This window comes from Perognathus longimembris, unplaced genomic scaffold (genome assembly GCF_023159225.1).
Source record: "Perognathus longimembris pacificus isolate PPM17 unplaced genomic scaffold, ASM2315922v1 HiC_scaffold_5290, whole genome shotgun sequence".
NCBI lineage: Eukaryota > Metazoa > Chordata > Mammalia > Rodentia > Heteromyidae > Perognathus > Perognathus longimembris.
This window is the reverse complement of record NW_025960701.1, coordinates 33,177-51,674: the sequence shown is the minus strand read 5'-3', so window position 1 is coordinate 51,674 and position 18,498 is coordinate 33,177. Positions and strand designations below refer to the sequence as shown.

Genomic DNA, 18,498 nt, shown 5'->3' with positions numbered 1-18,498 from the left:
GGTACCAGGACCTGCACCAAGCTGCTCTGGCCACCAGCAGCCATGGGGGGATGTGGGCTCCGTGCCCAGCACCCCTGCTTTATTTAGAGCTGGCCCTGGTCCGCAGTGCTGCTGGGAGCAGGTGATCCTGCCCGCGGCTCCTAGGGTTTGCACGTGGCTGGCAGGGGGGACTGATGGCAGAGTCACTGTCACCCTGACCTTGAGAAAGAGGAAGCCTTGACTAAGCAGCCTTTTTGGTCTGTCATGGGTCTTGAACTCAGGGCCTGGGCACTGTCCCTGAAGCTCTGTGGCGCAAGGCTAGCGCTCTACCACTCTGAGCCACCGCTCCGCTTGTAGTTTTCAGGTGTTGCACCGGAGATGAGAGTCTCACAGACTTTCCTGTTCTGGCTGTCTTTGAAACGTGACCATTGGATCTCAGCCTCCTGAGTAGCTAGGGTTACAGGTTTGAGCCATCAGTGCCCAGCTTGGCCTTCTGCTTTTTGGAGGGGCTGGAGTTGATCCTCAAGGCCTCATGCGTCCTGGGCGGACGTGGCCCGGCAGAGCCTCACCTGCAGCCCTGTTTTTAGAACAGGCTCTCTTCCCACCAGGGATGCACCTTAGCCAGGGTCTGCCTACTCCTGTGCCCCCAGGTGTTTCGGGATCATGTATGTGCAGCTTTCCTCCCATGGAGATGGGATCTCCTGGACTTTCCTTCCAGGGTTAACCTCCTACCACAGTCCCACGAGTGTTAGCCTCCCACCTGCCACTGTGGCAGCTTCAAGTGGAGAAGGAGTCTCTAATTTCTCTGACTGGCTTGACCTTGGATGGCCATCTTTCATCTCAGCCTCCTAACTAGCCAGCGTTCCAGGTGTGAGCCACCCTATCCGTCTCTTCTGTACCTTCTTGACTAAAATTAACACTGAGAAAATAAAAATGGCACCACCATATTTGTTGTAAATAATACCAGGAGTCCCTTGGCCCGTGGCTCCTGGTGGGAAGGCGGGGAGGCTGTCCTGTGCATCTGGCCCTCTGGGGCCCCAGATGGGTTTGGGTGGAGACTAGGGGTGTCTTTGTGCCGAGGGAGCACACATTTTAGCTTGGCCCTTTTCCTAGAGATCAGCCCTGAGGTTAGATTCCTGTTGCTTGTAACGTGGAGGCCTCGCATCTAAAATGAGTTCCCAGCTCTGCTCGTCACCACTCTGATGCCCAGCCAGCGTGGATAGCAGCGGGGACACGATCGCCATAATGGCCGCACGGGGACACCGTCACTGTGCTGACCGCACCCTCCCCAGCCAGCGTGGATGGCAGCGGGGACACCGTCACCATAGTGACCACACCCTCCCCAGCCAGCGGGGACACCGTCACCATAGTGACCGCACCCTCCCCAGCCAGCGGGGACACTGTCACCATAGTGACCGCACCCTCCCCAGCCAGCGGGGACACTGTCACCATAGTGACCGCACCCTCCCCAGCCAGCGGGGACACTGTCACCATAGTGACCGCACCCTCCCCAGCCAGCGGGGACACTGTCACCATAGTGACCGCACCCTCCCCAGCCAGCGGGGACACTGTCACCATAGCGACCGCACCCTCCCCAGCCAGTGTGGATGGCAGCGGGGACACTGTCACCATAGTGACCACACCCTCCCCAGCCAGCGGGGACACTGTCACCATAGCGACCACACCCTCCCCAGCCAGCATGGGTTCCCATGGGTGCCCTAGGGGACTCAGCTGATAGAATGTCAAGTCATCCAGATGCTCCGACCCCAGGGCTGGACACCGGAGTCCCGGCACCTATGAATCCCTGTGGACTCTGTCCTCCATTCTGAGGGTGAGGTGGATCCGCAGAGAGCCAGGGAGCACAAGGCATCAGTGGTGGGGAACGTGTAATGATCTGAACAGCCACAGGCCAGGAGCCCCTCCCAGCCCTCTGCCCAGCCTGGTGCCCCAGCCGGCCTCGCCATTTCACAGCTTCAGACTTCGGTCTGGCCCAGTGCTCTTCCTCCTCTGTCTGCACCGGGCCAGCAGCTGGACCAGCGCAATGGCTGGGACCCACATCACAGGCAGGAAGGACAGGAGCACACAGGTGACCTGCACCCAGCCCGGGTACAACTTCTCCTCCCGCAAGGGGAACTGCCCCTGCAGAGACAGGAAGGCACGCTCAGGGGGGCCCTGGGCGAGGCCAGCCCCCAGCCCAAGTGGAGGGAGGCTGCCCACTCTGAACTCGCAGCAAGCTACAGCTTCACTTCCTCTTTTCCTGAGATAAAGGGGCAGGAACTCCTTTATCTCAGAAGGGAAGTGTCCAGGACCCCCATGGTCCCGGCCAGCTCCTCCTTGGTGTTGGGGCCACTGGTCTGCTTAGTCTCCACCCTGGGCCCCAGCTTTCTCCTCTGACATGGCCTCATCACCACCCAACCTTGGGTGCTTCCTGTGACTGAATGGAAAAGGAATATGTGGAGGAATGGGGTGGTGCTCATGGAATTCTCCAGAAGACTGTCGCCATGTCTTCTCTGGCCTGCTGTTCTGTGGAGGGCTCCCTTTCTAGGGAGGACTTGGAGAGGACTCAGGCTCTTGCTCCTGAGAAGGCAGGTATGTGGCAAGGAGTGGCAGGGCCCAGCCCACAGGCTGTGTGTTCTGGAAAGCCACAACGTGGCCACGATGACAGATGTGAAGCCCACGGAGCCACGTGACTGATGGGAAGTGCCTTCTGCCACGAGTCAGCGGTGCAGAATGACCAGAGTGGGGCTGCTTGTCCCCTAGCCATTGGCAGTCCAGTGAGGACAGGGCCTGGGGAGGCCCAAGGGGCCTGGGATGGGCACCAGTCTGTGCACCGGGTCCACACCCTGCCGACGGAGGCCTCGCCCCCGGTTGCTGGGGTCACGGAGTCGCTCGGGATGCCGGAGCAGCCACAGCCCAGGCCTCCGCAAAGCCAGCCACGGACACCCCAGGGTCCCAACCACCGCACACGTCCAGGCTGCTGTCACAGAGGCAGGCCCACGTGGGTTATCCCAGCCCCGAGTGGACTGTGGGAGCAAGGAGCACCCCAGAGCCCCACGCTTCACGGAGACCTACGTAGTGGGGGTTCCAGGCCTTGTAGCTGGGCGGCCTTTGGGCCAGGAGGATGACGCAGGACAGGAAGATGCCGAGCAGCAGGACGGGGCTCACCACCCGCCATGTCACCCGCCAGTAGAGGTTGGGCCGCCGGCCCGTCATCCACTCGATGTCATCGCAGAACCTGCGGCACAGGACACTCTGGGCCCCCGGCGAGGCCCGTGCGCCACCCTCCAGCCCAGCTCGAGCCCGGGACCCTCGCCAGAGCGTGCTTGGCGTGGGGGCCGCTGCAGGGTCCCCCCACCCCAGAGGAGGGCTCTATGCGGGGGGGAGGGGAGGGAAGTGCAGATCACCGCTTCATTCCATAGACGTAGATGACTCCAACCACCTCGCAGAACGCAAAGATAAGCAGGTTCAGAGACGCCACAAAACTGTCAAAGATCTCGAGCCAGTAGCTTCCCGACTGCAGGGTGAAGCAGGTGGAGCAGAGCAGGCAGAGCAGGCAGACCAGCCCTGGGAGGAGTGGGGGGCGCAGGGTGGAGTGGGGGCCCCGGGTGGCGTGGGGGCCCCGGGTGGCGTGGGGGTCCCGGGCGGAGTGGGAGGTGCAGGGCGGAGTGGGAGGTGCAGGGTGGCGTGGAGGCTCCGGGTGGCGTGGGGGCCTCGGGTGGCATGGGGGGAGCAGGGTGGCATGGGGGCCCCCGGTGGCGTGGGGGCCCCGGTGGCGTGGGGGGAGCAGGGTGGCGTGGGGGCCCTGGGTGGCGTGGGGGCCCTGGGTGGCGTGGGGGCCTCGGGTGGCATGGGGGGAGCAGGGTGGCGTGGGGGGGCCCCGGGTGGCGTGGGGGCCCCTGGTGGCGTGGGGGCCCCGGGTGGAGTGGGGGCCCCGGGTGGCGTGGGGGCCCCGGGTGGCGTGGGGGGGCCCCGGGTGGAGTGGGGGCCCCGGGTGGCGTGGGGGCCCCGGGTGGCGTGGGGGCCCCGGTGGCGTGGGGGGAGCAGGGTGGCGTGGGGGCCCCGGGTGGCGTGGGGGCCCCAGTGGCGTGGGGGCCCCAGGTGGCGTGGGGGCCCCGGGCGGAGTGGGAGGTGCAGGGCGGAGTGGGAGGTGCAGGGTGGCGTGGAGGCCCCGGGTGGCGTGGGGGGGCCCCGGGTGGAGTGGGGGACCCGGGTGGTGTGGGGGCCCCCGGTGGCGTGGGGGCCCCGGGTGGCGTGGGGGCCCCGGTGGCGTGGGGGCCCCGGGTGGCGTGGGGGCCCCGGGTGGCGTGGGGGGGCCCCGGGTGGAGTGGGGGCCTCGGGTGGCGTGGGGGCCCCGGGTGGCGTGGGGGCCCCAGGTGGCGTGGGGGCCCCGGTGGCGAGGGGGGAGCAGGGTGGCGTGGGGGCCCCGGGTGGCGTGGGGGCCCCAGTGGCGTGGGGGGAGCAGGGTGGCGTGGGGGCCCCGGGTGGCGTGGGGGCCCCAGTGGCGTGGGGGCCCCGGGTGGCGTGGGGGCCCCGAGTGGCGTGGGGGCCCCGGGTGGTGTGGGGGCCTCGGGTGGCATGGGGGGAGCAGGGTGGCGTGGGGGCCCCGGGTGGCGTGGGGGCCCCGGGTGGCGTGGGGGCCCCGGGTGGAGTGGGGGCCCCGGTGGCGTGGGGGCCCCGGGTGGCGTGGGGGGCCCCGGTGGCGTGGGGGCCCCGGGTGGCGTGGGGGCCCTGGTGGCGTGGGGGGAGCAGGGTGGCGTGGGGGCCCCGGGTGGCGTGGGGGCCCCGGGTGGCGTGGGGGCCCCAGTGGCATGGGGGCCCCGGGTGGCGTGGGGGGCCCCAGTGGCGTGGGGGGAGCAGGTGTACGGGGTCAGGGTCTGGCAGGACACTGCGCGGGCGGCCCCCTCCCGCCTCTGGGGCTGGGGGGCGGGGACTGCCGAGCTGGCTGGCGGGCACGGCCTCCCGGGCGGGGCCAGGCCTGGCGCCCCGGGCCCCGCGGGCCGAGGCCCCGAGTGGACGGGAGCCGGGCGCCAGGCCCTCCGCCGCCCACACCGGCCGCTCACCAGTCAGGACGTCCTTCGGGAGGCCTCTGGGCAAGACGCCCATGTCCAGGAGCGGCGTGATGATCCCCTCCATGTTCCCGAACATGGAGGACAGGCCCAGGGTGAAGAGCATCCCGAAGAAGAGCACGGCCCAGGCGGAGGCCCCCGGCATGTGCAGGACGGCCTCCGTGAAGACGAGGAAGGCGAGGCCGGGGCCCGAGGCGCTCTGCAACACAGCCACGCGAGACGCGCGCGCACCTGTACCCCACGGGCACCCCGCCCGCCCCACCGGCGCACCGCGGGCGCGGGCCACCGCGGCGCTGCCGCTTTCTTCCCTGGGGCTAGAACTCGGGGCCTCGCGCGCTCACTTGGCTTTTAGGCTCCAGGTGGACGCGCGGCCGCCGGGACGCGGCTCCTTGCTGGTGGAGCGGAGCGCTGGGTCTCGGGACCCCTTCTGCCTAGGCTGGCTCAGCTCTCAGCCTCCTGAGTGGCTAGGATTCTAGGTGTGAGCCCAGCTCACGGGGTCACTTCCGAGGGAAGGGACGGGAGTAAGGGACCAGCGAGAGGGTGAGCAGGGGCGCCAGGCTCCCGGGGCCGGCGGGAGGACCTGCCTCCTGCCTGCCATCCGCCCCCGCTGTCTCTGGGTCCCAGGAATCCACTGGCCACCTGAGCTCTGGCTGTCCCTGCAGTTCACGGCCCCCGGGCCTTGCCTGGGCGTGGGTCTGAGGGAAACACTCCCGCTTCCCACCCCCACCCCCCCGGCCGTTTTCTTCAAGACTGACCCTGCTTGGCTCCTGTCTTCCTGTGTACAGCCCCTTCCCCACCCCATCCTCCCACGCCAGCCCCCCAACCTGCGCACCATCCCCGTCTTGTGCACAGTCCCCCATCCTTCCATTGCAGCTCCTCGTCCTTCCACTGCAGCCCCCCATCTTCCCACTGCAGCACCCCGCCTGTTCACAGCCCCCATCCTGTGCACACTGCTCCATCCTTCCACTGCACTTACACTACGTTATCCACCGCACACTACCCTGTCCGCCACTCACTACCTTATCCAGGAAGTCTTCCAGGTGGCAGGCCTTCAGGGAGAGCCGAGCCACTCTCTCGGGACAGGTGGCATTCAGGTGCTTGAGCGCAGTCACGTAGTCATCCCTGGAGATGCTCTGCTCTGGGAAATCAAACTCATTGATGAGGCTGAGGATGTTGCTGCAGGGGTGGAAGGAGGCTGGTGAGCACGGCCTGGGCAGTGCACACATCCCAGGAAATGCTTGTGCAAGCGGTAGCATGCCCGAACAGGGCTCGGGCCCAGCAGCTCCCCTTGGGGCTCCATGGACACCTGGGAGGTTGGCCTGGGCACAGTAGCATGCCAAGGAGCCCCTGGATGCCAGGACATCTCTTCCCGGACCTCTCGGTGAGTGCCAGCCCAAACCATCTCCAGACCTTGTCCAAGTCCCCCTGGGGGCAGAATGGCTGCTGTTTGAGAAGGGTCCCTGCCTCGTCTAGTGCCCGGAGGTACTGGGGGTGCCCCTCAGCCCGTGGCCGCCTCACTGCCCACGGCCTTGTTACAGTCATGGCCACACCACAGCCCGTCTCCTGTGTCCCCCCTGCTGTTCCCTGCATGTCCTCTTCTGTCTCTTCTAAGGACACTTGTCACTGGGCTTAGGGCACCCCACTGTAGGATGACTTCAGCTCAGTCCTCACCTTGGCTCCAGTCGCAAAGACCCTGCACTCAGCTGTCACTGTGCCCCGTGAGGCCGTCAGCACCTGGGCTCACCTGTCCAGGCACCTCCTGTAATCATTGGTCGCCTTGAACCCCATGATGGAGAAGATGGTGATGGACGCATACAGGGACGTCAAGCTGTTGACCAGGCTGATGACCACAGCGTCCTTTTCACAATTGTTCCTGGGCACAAGCACAAGCTCATCACGGACGGGCCCACAGCCTGCCCAGCCTGGGGTGACGTGGAGCCCTTCCCTCCTTGGCCCTTCCCCAGCTGGGGATCCCATTGTGAACACAGAGCTGGCCGGGTGCTCCCTGCGCCCCCAGGTTCCCAGCCCCTCCCGGTGCTGGCTCAGTTCAAGGTGATTAAGGGGCTGAAACCCAAGAGGCCCAGACAGGGCAGCAGGGAGCCACATGGCTGCACTTCTGGACTGTCCTGTCCCTAAGGAGAAGGGCACACTGGGGCACTCTTGAGTGCCAGTCCCAGTTGTTCTGAGGCCCTGGCCCCTTCATCTGTCTCTGAAGATGGCTGGAGAATGTAGCCAGCCAGGGGCTTCCACCTCAGCCTCAGGCACCCACCCACCTGCCCCGTAGGGGGCAGTAAGGCTGCCAAGTGCAGGAAGTTCCTTGGCTTGAAGTCCAGTGCAGTGCTTCCTGGCTGTGGATCTGATGGCCGGTGGGTGGCACTTTACAGTGCTGAGCGCACAGGGCCCCACGGAGCAGCCCCGGCCACAGCAGGAGACATCGAGGTCAGTGGATCCCGTTAGGGCCTTTGCACGGAAGGCATTTTTGCTGGCATCGTGCCCAGTATGAAGGCAAGCTGAGAGCACTGTCAGCTGGAATGAGGATCACAGCTGCACGGTTAACCCACAGTCCCACAGAAGCCACTAGGGCCTCATGCAGGAAGCACTTCTATGAGGACATCTGCACAGCCACCGTCTGGTCACGGCTGGTGCCATCCTGATTGTTAGTCACCGTGGCCAAGGATTATTGTGTCAAATGTCTTGTGCAACCCTCCTCATCTTTGCCTCTAATAACTTCCCCTTGCCTAATCCCTCTTTGAATCCACCCACAGTGGCACACAAGCTCTTGTCTCCATTGTTCTGCTCAATTCATATATAACCTTTGTTCTTGGATCATTTCTGATGGCTTCCTCAGATGGACACAATTAGAGCTATGGGGGCTGGGAATATGGCCTAGTGGTAAAGTGCTTGCCTTGTATACATGAAGCCCTGGGTTCGATCCCCCAGCACCACATATATAGAAAACGGCCAGAAGTGGCGCTGTGGCTCAAGTGGCAGAGTGGTAGCCTTGAGCAAAAAGAAGCCAGGGACAGTGCTCAGGCCCTGAGTTCAAGCCCCAGGACTGGCAACAAAACCAAAACCAAACAACAATTAGAGCTATGGGCCTGGGATGATGATCGATTTTCCTGGGAGATGCTGGATGCTGCTACCAGGCCTGCCCTACCCATCCTCGGGTGACAACCACACTGTCTTTTGGGGATGGCTGGGATGTCACTAGGCCCAGCACAAAGTTCCCACCCCAAGTTCACACAGATTATCTGGTCCGCAGAGTGACCTCCAAGATTAAGAAGAAGCGCTTGCTTTGTCTCAGGCAAGTGGCTCAGCACCACACCCCAGCTGGCCACCTACCTGTGTGGGCTGTAGCTTGTCCACACCTACCCGAGCATGTGGTAGCTCATCCACACCTACCTGGGTGGGTTGTAGCTTGCGAAAGCAATGTGACCTCCAAAGGCCAGTGAAAGAGAGAAGAAAATCTGGGTGGCTGCGTCTAGCCACACCCGGGGATTCTGAAGAGTTCGCATCTGGAGTGAGACAGGGAGGCCCATGCAGCAAACCACACCTCCCAGCCTGTCCAACTTTTCTAGAACCTTCTCTGGGTTCCTTTGGGGCTTTCACAAGTAAGCAACCACATGAGAGAACAGACCTCAAGGGGTGCTCAGGGGATGGGGGACTGATTCTGTTCTATGCCATGAATGAGGAGTGAGCCTTATCTTGTGGTCTGTGGCCTGGTGTGGGTCTGTTCTGTGGCCTGTGGCAAAGCATGGATTTGTTCTGTGGTCTGTGACATGGTATGGTTCTCTTCTGTGGTGTGTGGCATGGCGTGGGTCTGCTCTGTGGTGTGTGTCATGGCGTGGGTCTGCTCTGTGGTCCGTGGCATGGCGTGGGTCTGCTCTGTGGTGTGTGGCATGGCGTGGGTCTGCTCTGTGGTGTGTGTCATGGCGTGGGTCTGCTCTGTGGTCCGTGGCATGGCGTGGGTCTGCTCTGTGGTGTGTGGCATGGCGTGGGTCTGCTCTGTGGTGTGTGGCATGGCGTGGGTCTGCTCTGTGGTGTGTGTCATGGCGTGGGTCTGCTCTGTGGTCCGTGGCATGGCGTGGGTCTGCTCTGTGGTGTGTGGCATGGCGTGGGTCTGCTCTGTGGTGTGTGGCATGGCGTGGGTCTGCTCTGTGGTCCGTGGCATGGCGTGGGTCTGCTCTGTGGTGTGTGGCATGGCGTGGGTCTGCTCTGTGGTGTGTGGCATGGCGTGGTTCTGCTCTGGTGTGTGTCATGGCGTGGATCTGCTCTGTGGTGTGTGTCATGGCGTGGTTCTCTTCTGTGGTGTGTGGCATGGCGTGGTTCTGCTCTGTGGTGTGTGTCATGGCGTGGGTCTGCTCTGTGGTCTGTGTCATGATGGGGGTCTGTTCAGTGGTGTGTGTCATGGTGTGTGTCTGTTCTGTGATGTGGAGGAGGATCTGGGTCTGTACTGTGGTCCGTGGCATGGCGTGGTTCTGCTCTGTGGTGTGTGGCATGGCGTGGGTCTGCTCTGTGGTGTGTGTCATGGCGTGGGTCTGCTCTGTGGTGTGTGTCATGGCGTGGTTCTGCTCTGTGGTGTGTGGCATGGCGTGGTTCTGCTCTGTGGTCCGTGTCATGGCGTGGTTCTGCTCTGTGGTGTGTGTCATGGCGTGGTTCTCTTCTGTGGTGTGCGGCATGGCGTGGGTCTGCTCTGTGGTGTGTGGCATGGCGTGGTTCTGCTCTGTGGTGTGTGGCATGGCGTGGTTCTGCTCTGTGGTGTGTGTCATGGCGTGGGTCTGCTCTGTGGTGTGTGGCATGGCGTGGTTCTGCTCTGTGGTCCGTTTCATGGCGTGGTTCTGGTCTGTGGTCCGTGGCATGGCGTGGGTCTGCTCTGTGGTGTGTGTCATGGCGTGGTTCTGGTCTGTGGTCCGTGGCATGGCGTGGGTCTGCTCTGTGGTGTGTGTCATGGCGTGGGTCTGCTCTGTGGTGTGTGTCATGGCGTGGGTCTGCTCTGTGGTCCGTGGCATGGCGTGGGTCTGCTCCGTGGTTTGGTGGTATGAAATGGCTCTGCTCTGTGGTGTAGCTGACAAGCTGGTGGCTCTGCTAGGCAAGCAGGAGAGCGTGCAGGCCAAGGCTGTGGTGCAGTTTTCTTTCCAGGCCTTTCCAGGCTTGGTGGTGCGGCGGTGCAGAGCATTCAGGCAGGAACTGTTGGTGTGGCTGCCACCAGGGACTTGGGCAGACCCACACTCCGCGGCAGCCCCCCTGCCCAGGTTCCCTCACGCCCAGGGGGGTGCATTGCCCTGGGACCCTGCGCAAATTGGGGTTGCCTAGAAGGGTATGAAGCACTGGAGATAGGCCAACTTTGAGGGGCCGGGCAGGGGTGTAGCTCCTGCCGGAGGGGAGTGACCCCCGGGCTCCCAGGCAGTTTATCCCCTGAACCCAAGCCCATTCCACAGGTGCCAACGTCCACCTGTCCCAGACCACAGGACTCCAAGCCCCTCCCCCAGCCCGCCCCCTCCCTGGCACAACCTGCCCGGCCTGGCCTCCCCAGGCAGCGCAACAGCCGCCGTCTATGAGCTCCCAGAGGCCGGGATCCACGCACCTTGGGAGTGAACAGGTAGGTCAGGCCCTCCGCTGCCCCGGGCAGGGTCAGGCCCCGGATGAGGAAGATGGTCAGGACCAGGTAGGGGAAGGAGGCGGTGAAGTAGATGGCCTGTAGGGACATGGAGGCATTGGCAGCGGTCACCAGGAAAGCCTGGGGGGGGGGGAGCGGTGGGCAGGAAGCCTCCGGGGCCACATCTCGGATGTGGTGTGTGGGTGCAGGCTGGGGTCGCACTGGGGTCGAGGTCCTGCTTTGGGCTCCTCAGGACCTCATGCTTGCTGTCAGTTTCACCACTGGGCTTCTGTGGGGACAGCTAGATGGGCATGGACTTCCTGGAACAGGCAGGGGGCAGCTGGACCAGGCATGGACTCCCCAGGACAGGCAGGGGAATATCTGAGACAGACATGGACCCCCCGGGACAGGCAGGGGGCAGCTGGATGGGCGTGGACCCCCAGGACAGGTACCCCCATGACAGGGGCTGTTCCCTGATAGAGGCCCGGGCTATGCTTCTCTCCAGCCTTCCCTTTTTCAGCCTGTATTCCAGCCTCCACTCTCTACCCTCCCCCTCCCCTTCCCCAACCTCTACATCAGTTGTCCTACCCTGCTCTGGCCTCCTCCTCATCTCCTAGCCTCTGCTCCAGCCCCTTCCTCCTCTCCCACCCCCCCTTCCCCCTGCAGCCTGGCCTCCCCCCTTCCAGAGTTCCTCAGGCCTCCTTGTATCCCAGGGCATCTTTGTTTCTGGCCTTTCCCTGGTGGGCCTCCTCCCCAGCCTCGCTGCTGTCCATGCTCCAGGCCAGGACCTTGTCTCTCCCCCTCTCTTCACCCTGACACTCCGGCTGGCTGCAGGCAGGGGCCTGGCTGCACTGCCCACCCCTCCTTCCCCCCACACAGCTGCTCCCCCCCCCCACGGCTGGGTGTGGCAGGTTCGGGTCTCCGGGGACCCACAGGTAAATGATGTGCAAGTCTCCGCACGTCCCTTGTGGGCTGCACTCGGGGCCTTCGCAGAGCTGCCCGAGTGTGTGCTCAGGGCCCGAGGGCACGCTCGCCCATGATGTCTGCTCTTGGACTAGCACCATCGCCCTGTCCATGTGGGGGCCTGCGTGAGGGCGTCCTACTTTCTGCAGCTGGCTGAGCACAGGTCTAGAGCGAACGGACCCTGTGCAGAGCCCCCCCCTGACGTGACCCCTAAGTGAACAGACCCTGTGCAGAGCCCTCCCCCCACACGAGCCCTAAGTGGACAGACCCTGTGCAGAGCCCCCCCCCACGAGCCCTAAGTGGACAGACCCTGTGCAGAGCCCCCCCCACACGAGCCCTAAGTGAACAGACCCTGTGCAGAGCCCCCCCCGACGTGACCCCTAAGTGAACAGACCCTGTGCAGAGCCCCCCCCCGACGTGACCCCTAAGTGGGCAGACCCTGTGCAGAGCCCCCCCCACACGAGCCCTAAGTGGACAGACCCTGTGCAGAGCCCCCCCACACACGAGCCCTAAGTGAACAGACCCTGTGCAGAGCCCCCCCCGACGTGACCCCTAAGTGAACAGACCCTGTGCAGAGCCCCCCCCCACGAGCCCTAAGTGAACAGACCCTGTGCAGAGCCCCCCCCCACACGAGCCCTAAGTGGACAGACCCTGTGCAGAGCCCCCCCACACACGAGCCCTAAGTGGACAGACCCTGTGCAGAGCCCCCCCCACGAGCCCTAAGTGGACAGACCCTGTGCAGAGCCCCCCCCGACACGAGCCCTAAGTGTACAGACCCTGTGCAGAGCCCCCCCCACACGAGCCCTAAGTGGACAGACCCTGTGCAGAGCCCCCCCCACGTGACCCCTAAGTGAACAGACCCTGTGCAGAGCCCCCCCCCACGAGCCCTAAGTGGACAGACCCTGTGCAGAGCCCACCCCACACGAGCCCTAAGTGGACAGACCCTGTGCAGAGCCCCCCCCCCACGAGCCCTAAGTGGACAGACCCTGTGCAGAGCCCCCCCCCACACGAGCCCTAAGTGGACAGACCCTGTGCAGAGCCCCCCCCCACGAGCCCTAAGTGGACAGACCCTGTGCAGAGCCCCCCCCCCACGAGCCCTAAGTGAACAGACCCTGTGCAGAGCCCCCCGCACACGAGCCCTAAGTGAACAGACCCTGTGCAGAGCCCCCCCCGACGTGACCCCTAAGTGGACAGACCCTGTGCAGAGCCCCCCCCCGACATGACCCCTAAGTGGACAGACCCTGTGCAGAGCCCCCCCACACGAGCCCTAAGTGAACAGACCCTGTGCAGAGCCCCCAACACGAGCCCTAAGTGAACAGACCCTGTGCAGAGCCCCCCCACACGAGCCCTAAGTGGACAGACCCTGGGCAGAGCCCCCCCCCCCCACGAGCCCTAAGTGAACAGACCCTGTGCAGAGCCCCCCCACACGAGCCCTAAGTGAACAGACCCTGTGCAGAGCCCCCAACACGAGCCCTAAGTGAACAGACCCTGTGCAGAGCCCCCCCACACGAGCCCTAAGTGAACAGACCCTGTGCAGAGCCCCCCCCACACGAGCCCTAAGTGAACAGACCCTGTGCAGAGCCCCCCCCCCACACGAGCCCTAAGTGAACAGACCCTGTGCAGAGCCCCCCCCCTGACGTGACCCCTAAGTGAACAGACCCTGTGCAGAGCCCCCCCCCAACACGAGCCCTAAGTGAACAGACCCTGGGCAGAGCCCCCCCCTCACGAGCCCTAAGTGGACAGACCCTGGGCAGAGCCCCCCCCACACGAGCCCTAAGTGAACAGACCCTGTGCAGAGCCCCCCCACACGAGCCCTAAGTGAACAGACCCTGTGCAGAGCCCCCCCACACGAGCCCTAAGTGGACAGACCCTGGGCAGAGCCCCCCCCCCCACGAGCCCTAAGTGGACAGACCCTGTGCAGAGCCCCCCCCCCACGAGCCCTAAGTGGACAGACCCTGTGCAGAGCCCCCCCACACGAGCCCTAAGTGGACAGACCCTGTGCAGAGCCCCCCCCCCACGAGCCCTAAGTGGACAGACCCTGTGCAGAGCCCCCCCACACGAGCCCTAAGTGAACAGACCCTGTGCAGAGCCCCCCCCCACACGAGCCCTAAGTGAACAGACCCTGTGCAGAGCCCCCCACCCCACGAGCCCTAAGTGAACAGACCCTGTGCAGAGCCCCCTCACACGAGCCCTAAGTGAACAGACCCTGTGCAGAGCCCCCCACCCCACGAGCCCTAAGTGAACAGACCCTGTGCAGAGCCCCCTTACACACGAGCCCTAAGTGAACAGACCCTGTGCAGAACCCCCCCCACGAGCCCTAAGTGAACAGACCCTGTGCAGAGCCCCCCCACACGAGCCCTAAGTGAACAGACCCTGGGCAGAGCCCCCCCTTACACAAGCCCTAAGTGGACAGACCCTGTGCAGAGCCCCCCCACACGAGCCCTAAGTGAACAGACCCTGTGCAGAGCCCCCCCCTCACAAGCCCTAAGTGAACAGACCTTGTGCAGAGCCACCCCCGACGTGACCCCTAAGTGAACCGACCCTGGGCAGAGCCCCCCCCCCACACGAGCCCTAAGTGAACAGACCCTGGGCAGAGCCCCCCTGGGGACCCGGCCAGCCCCTAAGGGCAAGCACGGGCCCCGCGATGCATGAAGGCCCCGTGCGGTCATGGAGCCACGGGAGCAGGGAACGGCAGTGCACGCTTCTCATGCTTAGGTCGCTACAGGGGAAGGATCACCCGGACAGGCCCTGCGCCTCCAGGCCTAGCTGTGTGGAGGCGGAGGTCAGGGACTGCGGCCTGAGGCCAGCAGGGAGGCCCCGTCTCCACAAGCTGCCCGTGCCGGCACCCCGAACGCAAGGAGAAGGGTGGCGATCCAGGCTGGCTTGGAGAACAGCGAGACTGCCTTGCACAAAACCAACCAAAAGGACAGAGGAATGCTAAGGGGCAAAACACGGCGTGGCCAGCATGGAGCCTCCTGTACGGTGCCTGTTGCTCGACAGAGGAAGTGAGGGAGAGGAGAAGGAGGTAGAGAAAGGAAGGGGGGCAGAGAGAGAGGGAGTAAGAGAGAGGGAGAGAGAAGGGGAGAGGAGAGAGAGGGAGAAAAGGTGAGAGGGAAGGAGAAAGAGAGCAAGAGAGAGGAGGAGGAGGGGAAGAGAGGAAGGGAGAGAGAGAGGAGAGATAAAGAGGAAAGAGGGAGAAGAAAGACTGAGAAAATCATCTACTGTTTACTTGTAAGCAAAACGTATGAGAATACCACCAAGGCTGGGAGGGAAGACAAGAAAGCAAAGAACAATGAGCTGTCAAAGCACACCGAGTGGGTAGCATTGAAGATGGACTGTGACCAATCACCCACTGGGCTCCAACCACCACCCAGAGCCCCGTACCAGCACCTGATGAGCCCAACCCACCACCCAGAGCCCCGTACCAGCACCCACTGGGCCCCAACCACCACCCAGAGCCCCACACCAGCACCCGCTGGGCCCCAACCACCAATCACAGCCCTACACCAGCACCCGCTGAGCCCCAACCACCAATCAGAGCCCTACACCAGCACCCGCTGGGCCCCAACCACCAATCAGAGCCTTACACCACTACACGGAGTCCTACAACAGCACTTAGAACACTTCACCAGGAGAAAGAGAGCGAGATTGGTCGAACTGAAAACAAGGTAGAAATGGAGTCACACCTCCCCATATCAGAGTTCTCATCCAGTGTAAATGATCTGAGCATCTCTAGGAAGAGGCAGAGATGGTCAGATGAGATGGTAAAAGAGAAGTGATTAAATGCTGTTGTTCGCAGACGCCGCCCTGCCAGGGTGGAGATGTGTATAGGCGAGGGGTAGACGAGCTAAGGGGGCTTAAAGAAAGCTGGGACGGCCGGCAGACATCGCCGAGTCCTGAGCAGGGCATCACCAGGGTAGAGGAGGGGCCTGTGACAGAGGGGCGGGGCCTCTGGTGAGCCCAGCTCAGGGGGCCGGGAAGGGGGGGGCGGGGGCTGGGGAGGGGTCCCGGCCCGGGGCTCACCTTCCCCGTGCTCTCGATGCCCCGGATGACACACAGGTACACAACCGCCCAGCAGGTGACCAGGCAGAGGAGCAGACGCCACTGGATGACGCCACCGTGGCTGATGTCAGCTGTGATGTTCAGCGTCTGCCGGTACCAGAAGTAGTTCACGGTGCTGCTGGCCTGGCACTCCTGCACAAACCCTGCGGCCAGGAGGGCGGTCACGGGCGGGCCCTGGGGCACCGCCCAAGAGCCGCAGCTGTGCTGCACCGCGGGCCCGGTGCCTGACAGAGGCCCGGATGGAGGCGCTGTCGGAGCTGCCTCCTCACCAGGGAAGGGCGATTTCCCCCACTTCCCTTTTGGGGTCCTGGACCCTTCCTCCCGTCTCTGGGCCCAAGGCTGGGGTGGGCAATGTCAGAGAGAATGCAGGTGCCTCCCTGTGAGTGGACTGGTGTTGGGGGCCCTGGGCCCAGCAGAGGCTGGACCGAGGAGAAGGGTTGGATCAGCAGGAGCGCAAGTGAGGGTGCAGAGCCCCCATCTGCCCTCTGCACCCCCTGCGGTCCCCCCGGGCCACCCGGCTCTGTGGCCTTGCCTGTGGTGTTGAGGTCCAGGGGACAGGTACTCCAGGGCAGGGGGTGTTGGAAGGAGTTGAGGAAGAACCACAGGACCCACGTGAGGACGGTGTTGTAGTACAGGCTGACCACGAAGGACACGGTGAAACAGCCGAAGCCTGCAGACACAGGTGGCACCCCAAAGCCAGCGAGAATAACAAAATACCCCCCCCGCCCCCACGAGGACCGACGTGGCCACCCTCCCAAGTCTGCTGGTCCCTCCCCTCCCAGACGCCCCACCTTGGGTCTCGGAGGCAGGTACGCACCTATTCCACTAAGATAGGGGGAGATGGCTCTCCACACCCCAATGCTGCCCCTTCGCAAGCGCTGGCCGATGGCGAGCTCGATGTGGAAGAGCGGGATCCCCTCAAAAGCCAGAGCGACAAGGTAGGGGATGAGGAAGGCCCCTGTGGGGACACAGCGTCAGCAGACACCGCCACGGCATCCCGCAGCACGGCCGTCGGCTCTGGGGCCGGCCTGGCCCCCGCGGGGGAATGCGGGGGTCCTCAGGAGGCCCGGGATGGTCTCCGTGGCGGGGGGCCCTTCTGCGGGCACCCGTGAAGCAGCTTGCACCCCGAGGCTCCGTGCCCCCCGCGTGCGTGGCCGGCCGGCGGGCTTGCTTACCTCCCCCGTGGGTCTGGCACAGGTACGGAAACCTCCATATGTTCCCCAGCCCCACGGCAAACCCAATGCAGCTGAGCAGGTACTGGGCCTTGTTGTCCCACTTGGGCCTCTCGCCCTCGCCGTCCTCCGCCAGCGGGCCCGGGCCCCCGGCCTGCGCCATGCCCGAGGGGTCCCCGGGGGGACGATTGCCGCGGGGCTCCTCCGCACACGATGCCGGTCCCGGGCAGCCCCCGGAGCCTCCGGGAAGCAGAGCTGTGCGGCGCCCTCCCTCCCTGGGACATGTCCTTCTGGGTTTAAAGGAGTTGGTTAATTGATAACCGAGGCCTGTTCCCAAGTGGGTCCTTGTCACCCTGTCCTCTTTGCTGCCCACCCCCGGTGTCCAGGGCCGCGGCTGTCACACAGCTCAGCAACCTCCTCTCTGGGCGTTCCTGGGGTGCACGCCGGTAAGAAGAAATGTGGCAAGCCACAGGCTCACATTCCACGAGAGACGCCACAGAAGGCCCAGGTGCCTGGCTGCCTCCCAGCAGGCTGCCCGCCGCCCTGCCTCCGGTGCTGGCCTCCAGAGCCCCTGCGGCTGTCTGCCTTCCACACGCAGAGGCACAGGGCAGGGTCTGCAGGGCCCCTCGAGGCCCCTGGGCACAGGGCAGGGGCTGCAGGCTGTCCCCTTGAAGGGCCGTGGTTGTTGCTACCACTGGTTGTGCCAAGCACAGTATGGTGTGGACTTCTGTGAGTCCACTGCGTCTGTCAAGGATGCTGTCCGGGTCCCATTGGCGGCCATAGGCACTACTGCAGCGGGAACTGGCCTGTCCTGTGTGGTCCTGTTCCATCCTGTGTGTCCCGTCCTGTCCTGTATGTCCCATCCTGTCCTATGTGGTCCCGTCCTGTCCTGTGTGTCCCGTCCTGTCCTGTGTGGTCCCGGGCCCATGTGGCCCCGTCCTGTCCTGTGTGTCCCGTCCTGTCCTGTGTGGTCCTGTCCTGTCCTGTGTGTCCCGTCCTGTCCTGTGTGTCCCGTCCTGTCCTGTGTGTCCCGTCCTGTCCTGTGTGGTCCCGGGCCTATGTGGCCCCATCCTGTCCTGTGTGTCCCGTCCTGTCCTGTGTGTCCCGTCCTGTCCTGTGTGGTCCTGTCCTGTCCTGTGTGTCCCGTCCTGTCCTGTGTGTCCCGTCCTGTCCTGTGTGGCCCGTCCTGTCCTGTGTGTCCCGTCCTGTCCTGTGTGGCCCGTCCTGTCCTGTGTGGCCCGTCCTGTCCTGTGTGGCCCGTCCTGTCCTGTGTGGCCCGTCCTGTCCTGTGTGGTCCGTCCTGTCCTGTGCGGTCCTGCTCTTCACACCTCTCTGTTAGGTGCTGGTGTTTAGTCCCTCTCCTCAGGCTGTCTGAGTGCAGGCTTTGTGGTGGATTCTCAGTGTCCCTTCCCTGTTCTGAGCATGTCCGGCGACCCCCGCCTCCCCGGCCCAGGCGCACCTGTTCCAGGCCCTTACTCTAGCCAGGATCCCGCTGAGTGCAGCCCACTGGCGGAAGCAAGGGAGGCTAGAGGGCAGGGCTGGCGGTGGAGAGAGGCCCATCCCCCTCGGCCCCAGCAGCTGACAGGATGGGGGGGCCTCCGGCTACGTGGGGGAGGCGGGGTCTTCGCTCTGCCTGGGGTCAGGCTGGGTCCTCAAGTGC

General features: G+C 64.2%; 1 protein-coding gene across 1 annotated transcript; it reads right to left on the bottom strand.

The window, feature by feature from the left end:
* Positions 1 to 1,843: 1,843 nt before the first annotated feature.
* Positions 1,844 to 17,095, bottom strand: LOC125345089 (sodium-dependent neutral amino acid transporter B(0)AT3-like). The gene is made up of 12 exons (XM_048337331.1): positions 16,842 to 17,095; positions 16,484 to 16,624; positions 16,199 to 16,336; positions 15,628 to 15,809; positions 10,630 to 10,740; positions 8,448 to 8,560; positions 6,790 to 6,918; positions 6,065 to 6,221; positions 5,040 to 5,244; positions 3,384 to 3,543; positions 3,052 to 3,214; positions 1,844 to 2,118 (listed from the first exon to the last, which is right to left on the bottom strand). The coding sequence occupies exons 1-12, from the start codon at positions 16,999 to 17,001 to the stop codon at positions 1,945 to 1,947; spliced, it is 1,833 nt and encodes a 610-aa protein (XP_048193288.1). The 5' UTR covers positions 17,002 to 17,095; the 3' UTR covers positions 1,844 to 1,944.
* Between the last annotated feature and the right edge of the window lie 1,403 nt (positions 17,096 to 18,498).

Excerpts from the sequence above, each read along its gene's own strand:
- LOC125345089 (XM_048337331.1), bottom strand. The coding sequence starts at position 17,001 with ATGGCGCAGGCCGGGGGCCCGGGCCCGCTGGCGGAGGACGGCGAGGGC. Across the intron at positions 16,625-16,841 it reads GTGCCAGACCCACGGGGGAG|GGGCCTTCCTCATCCCCTAC; the intron begins GTAAGCAAGCCC and ends GTGTCCCCACAG. Across the intron at positions 8,561-10,629 it reads CCTACCTGTTCACTCCCAAG|ATGCGAACTCTTCAGAATCC; the intron begins GTGCGTGGATCC and ends GTCTCACTCCAG.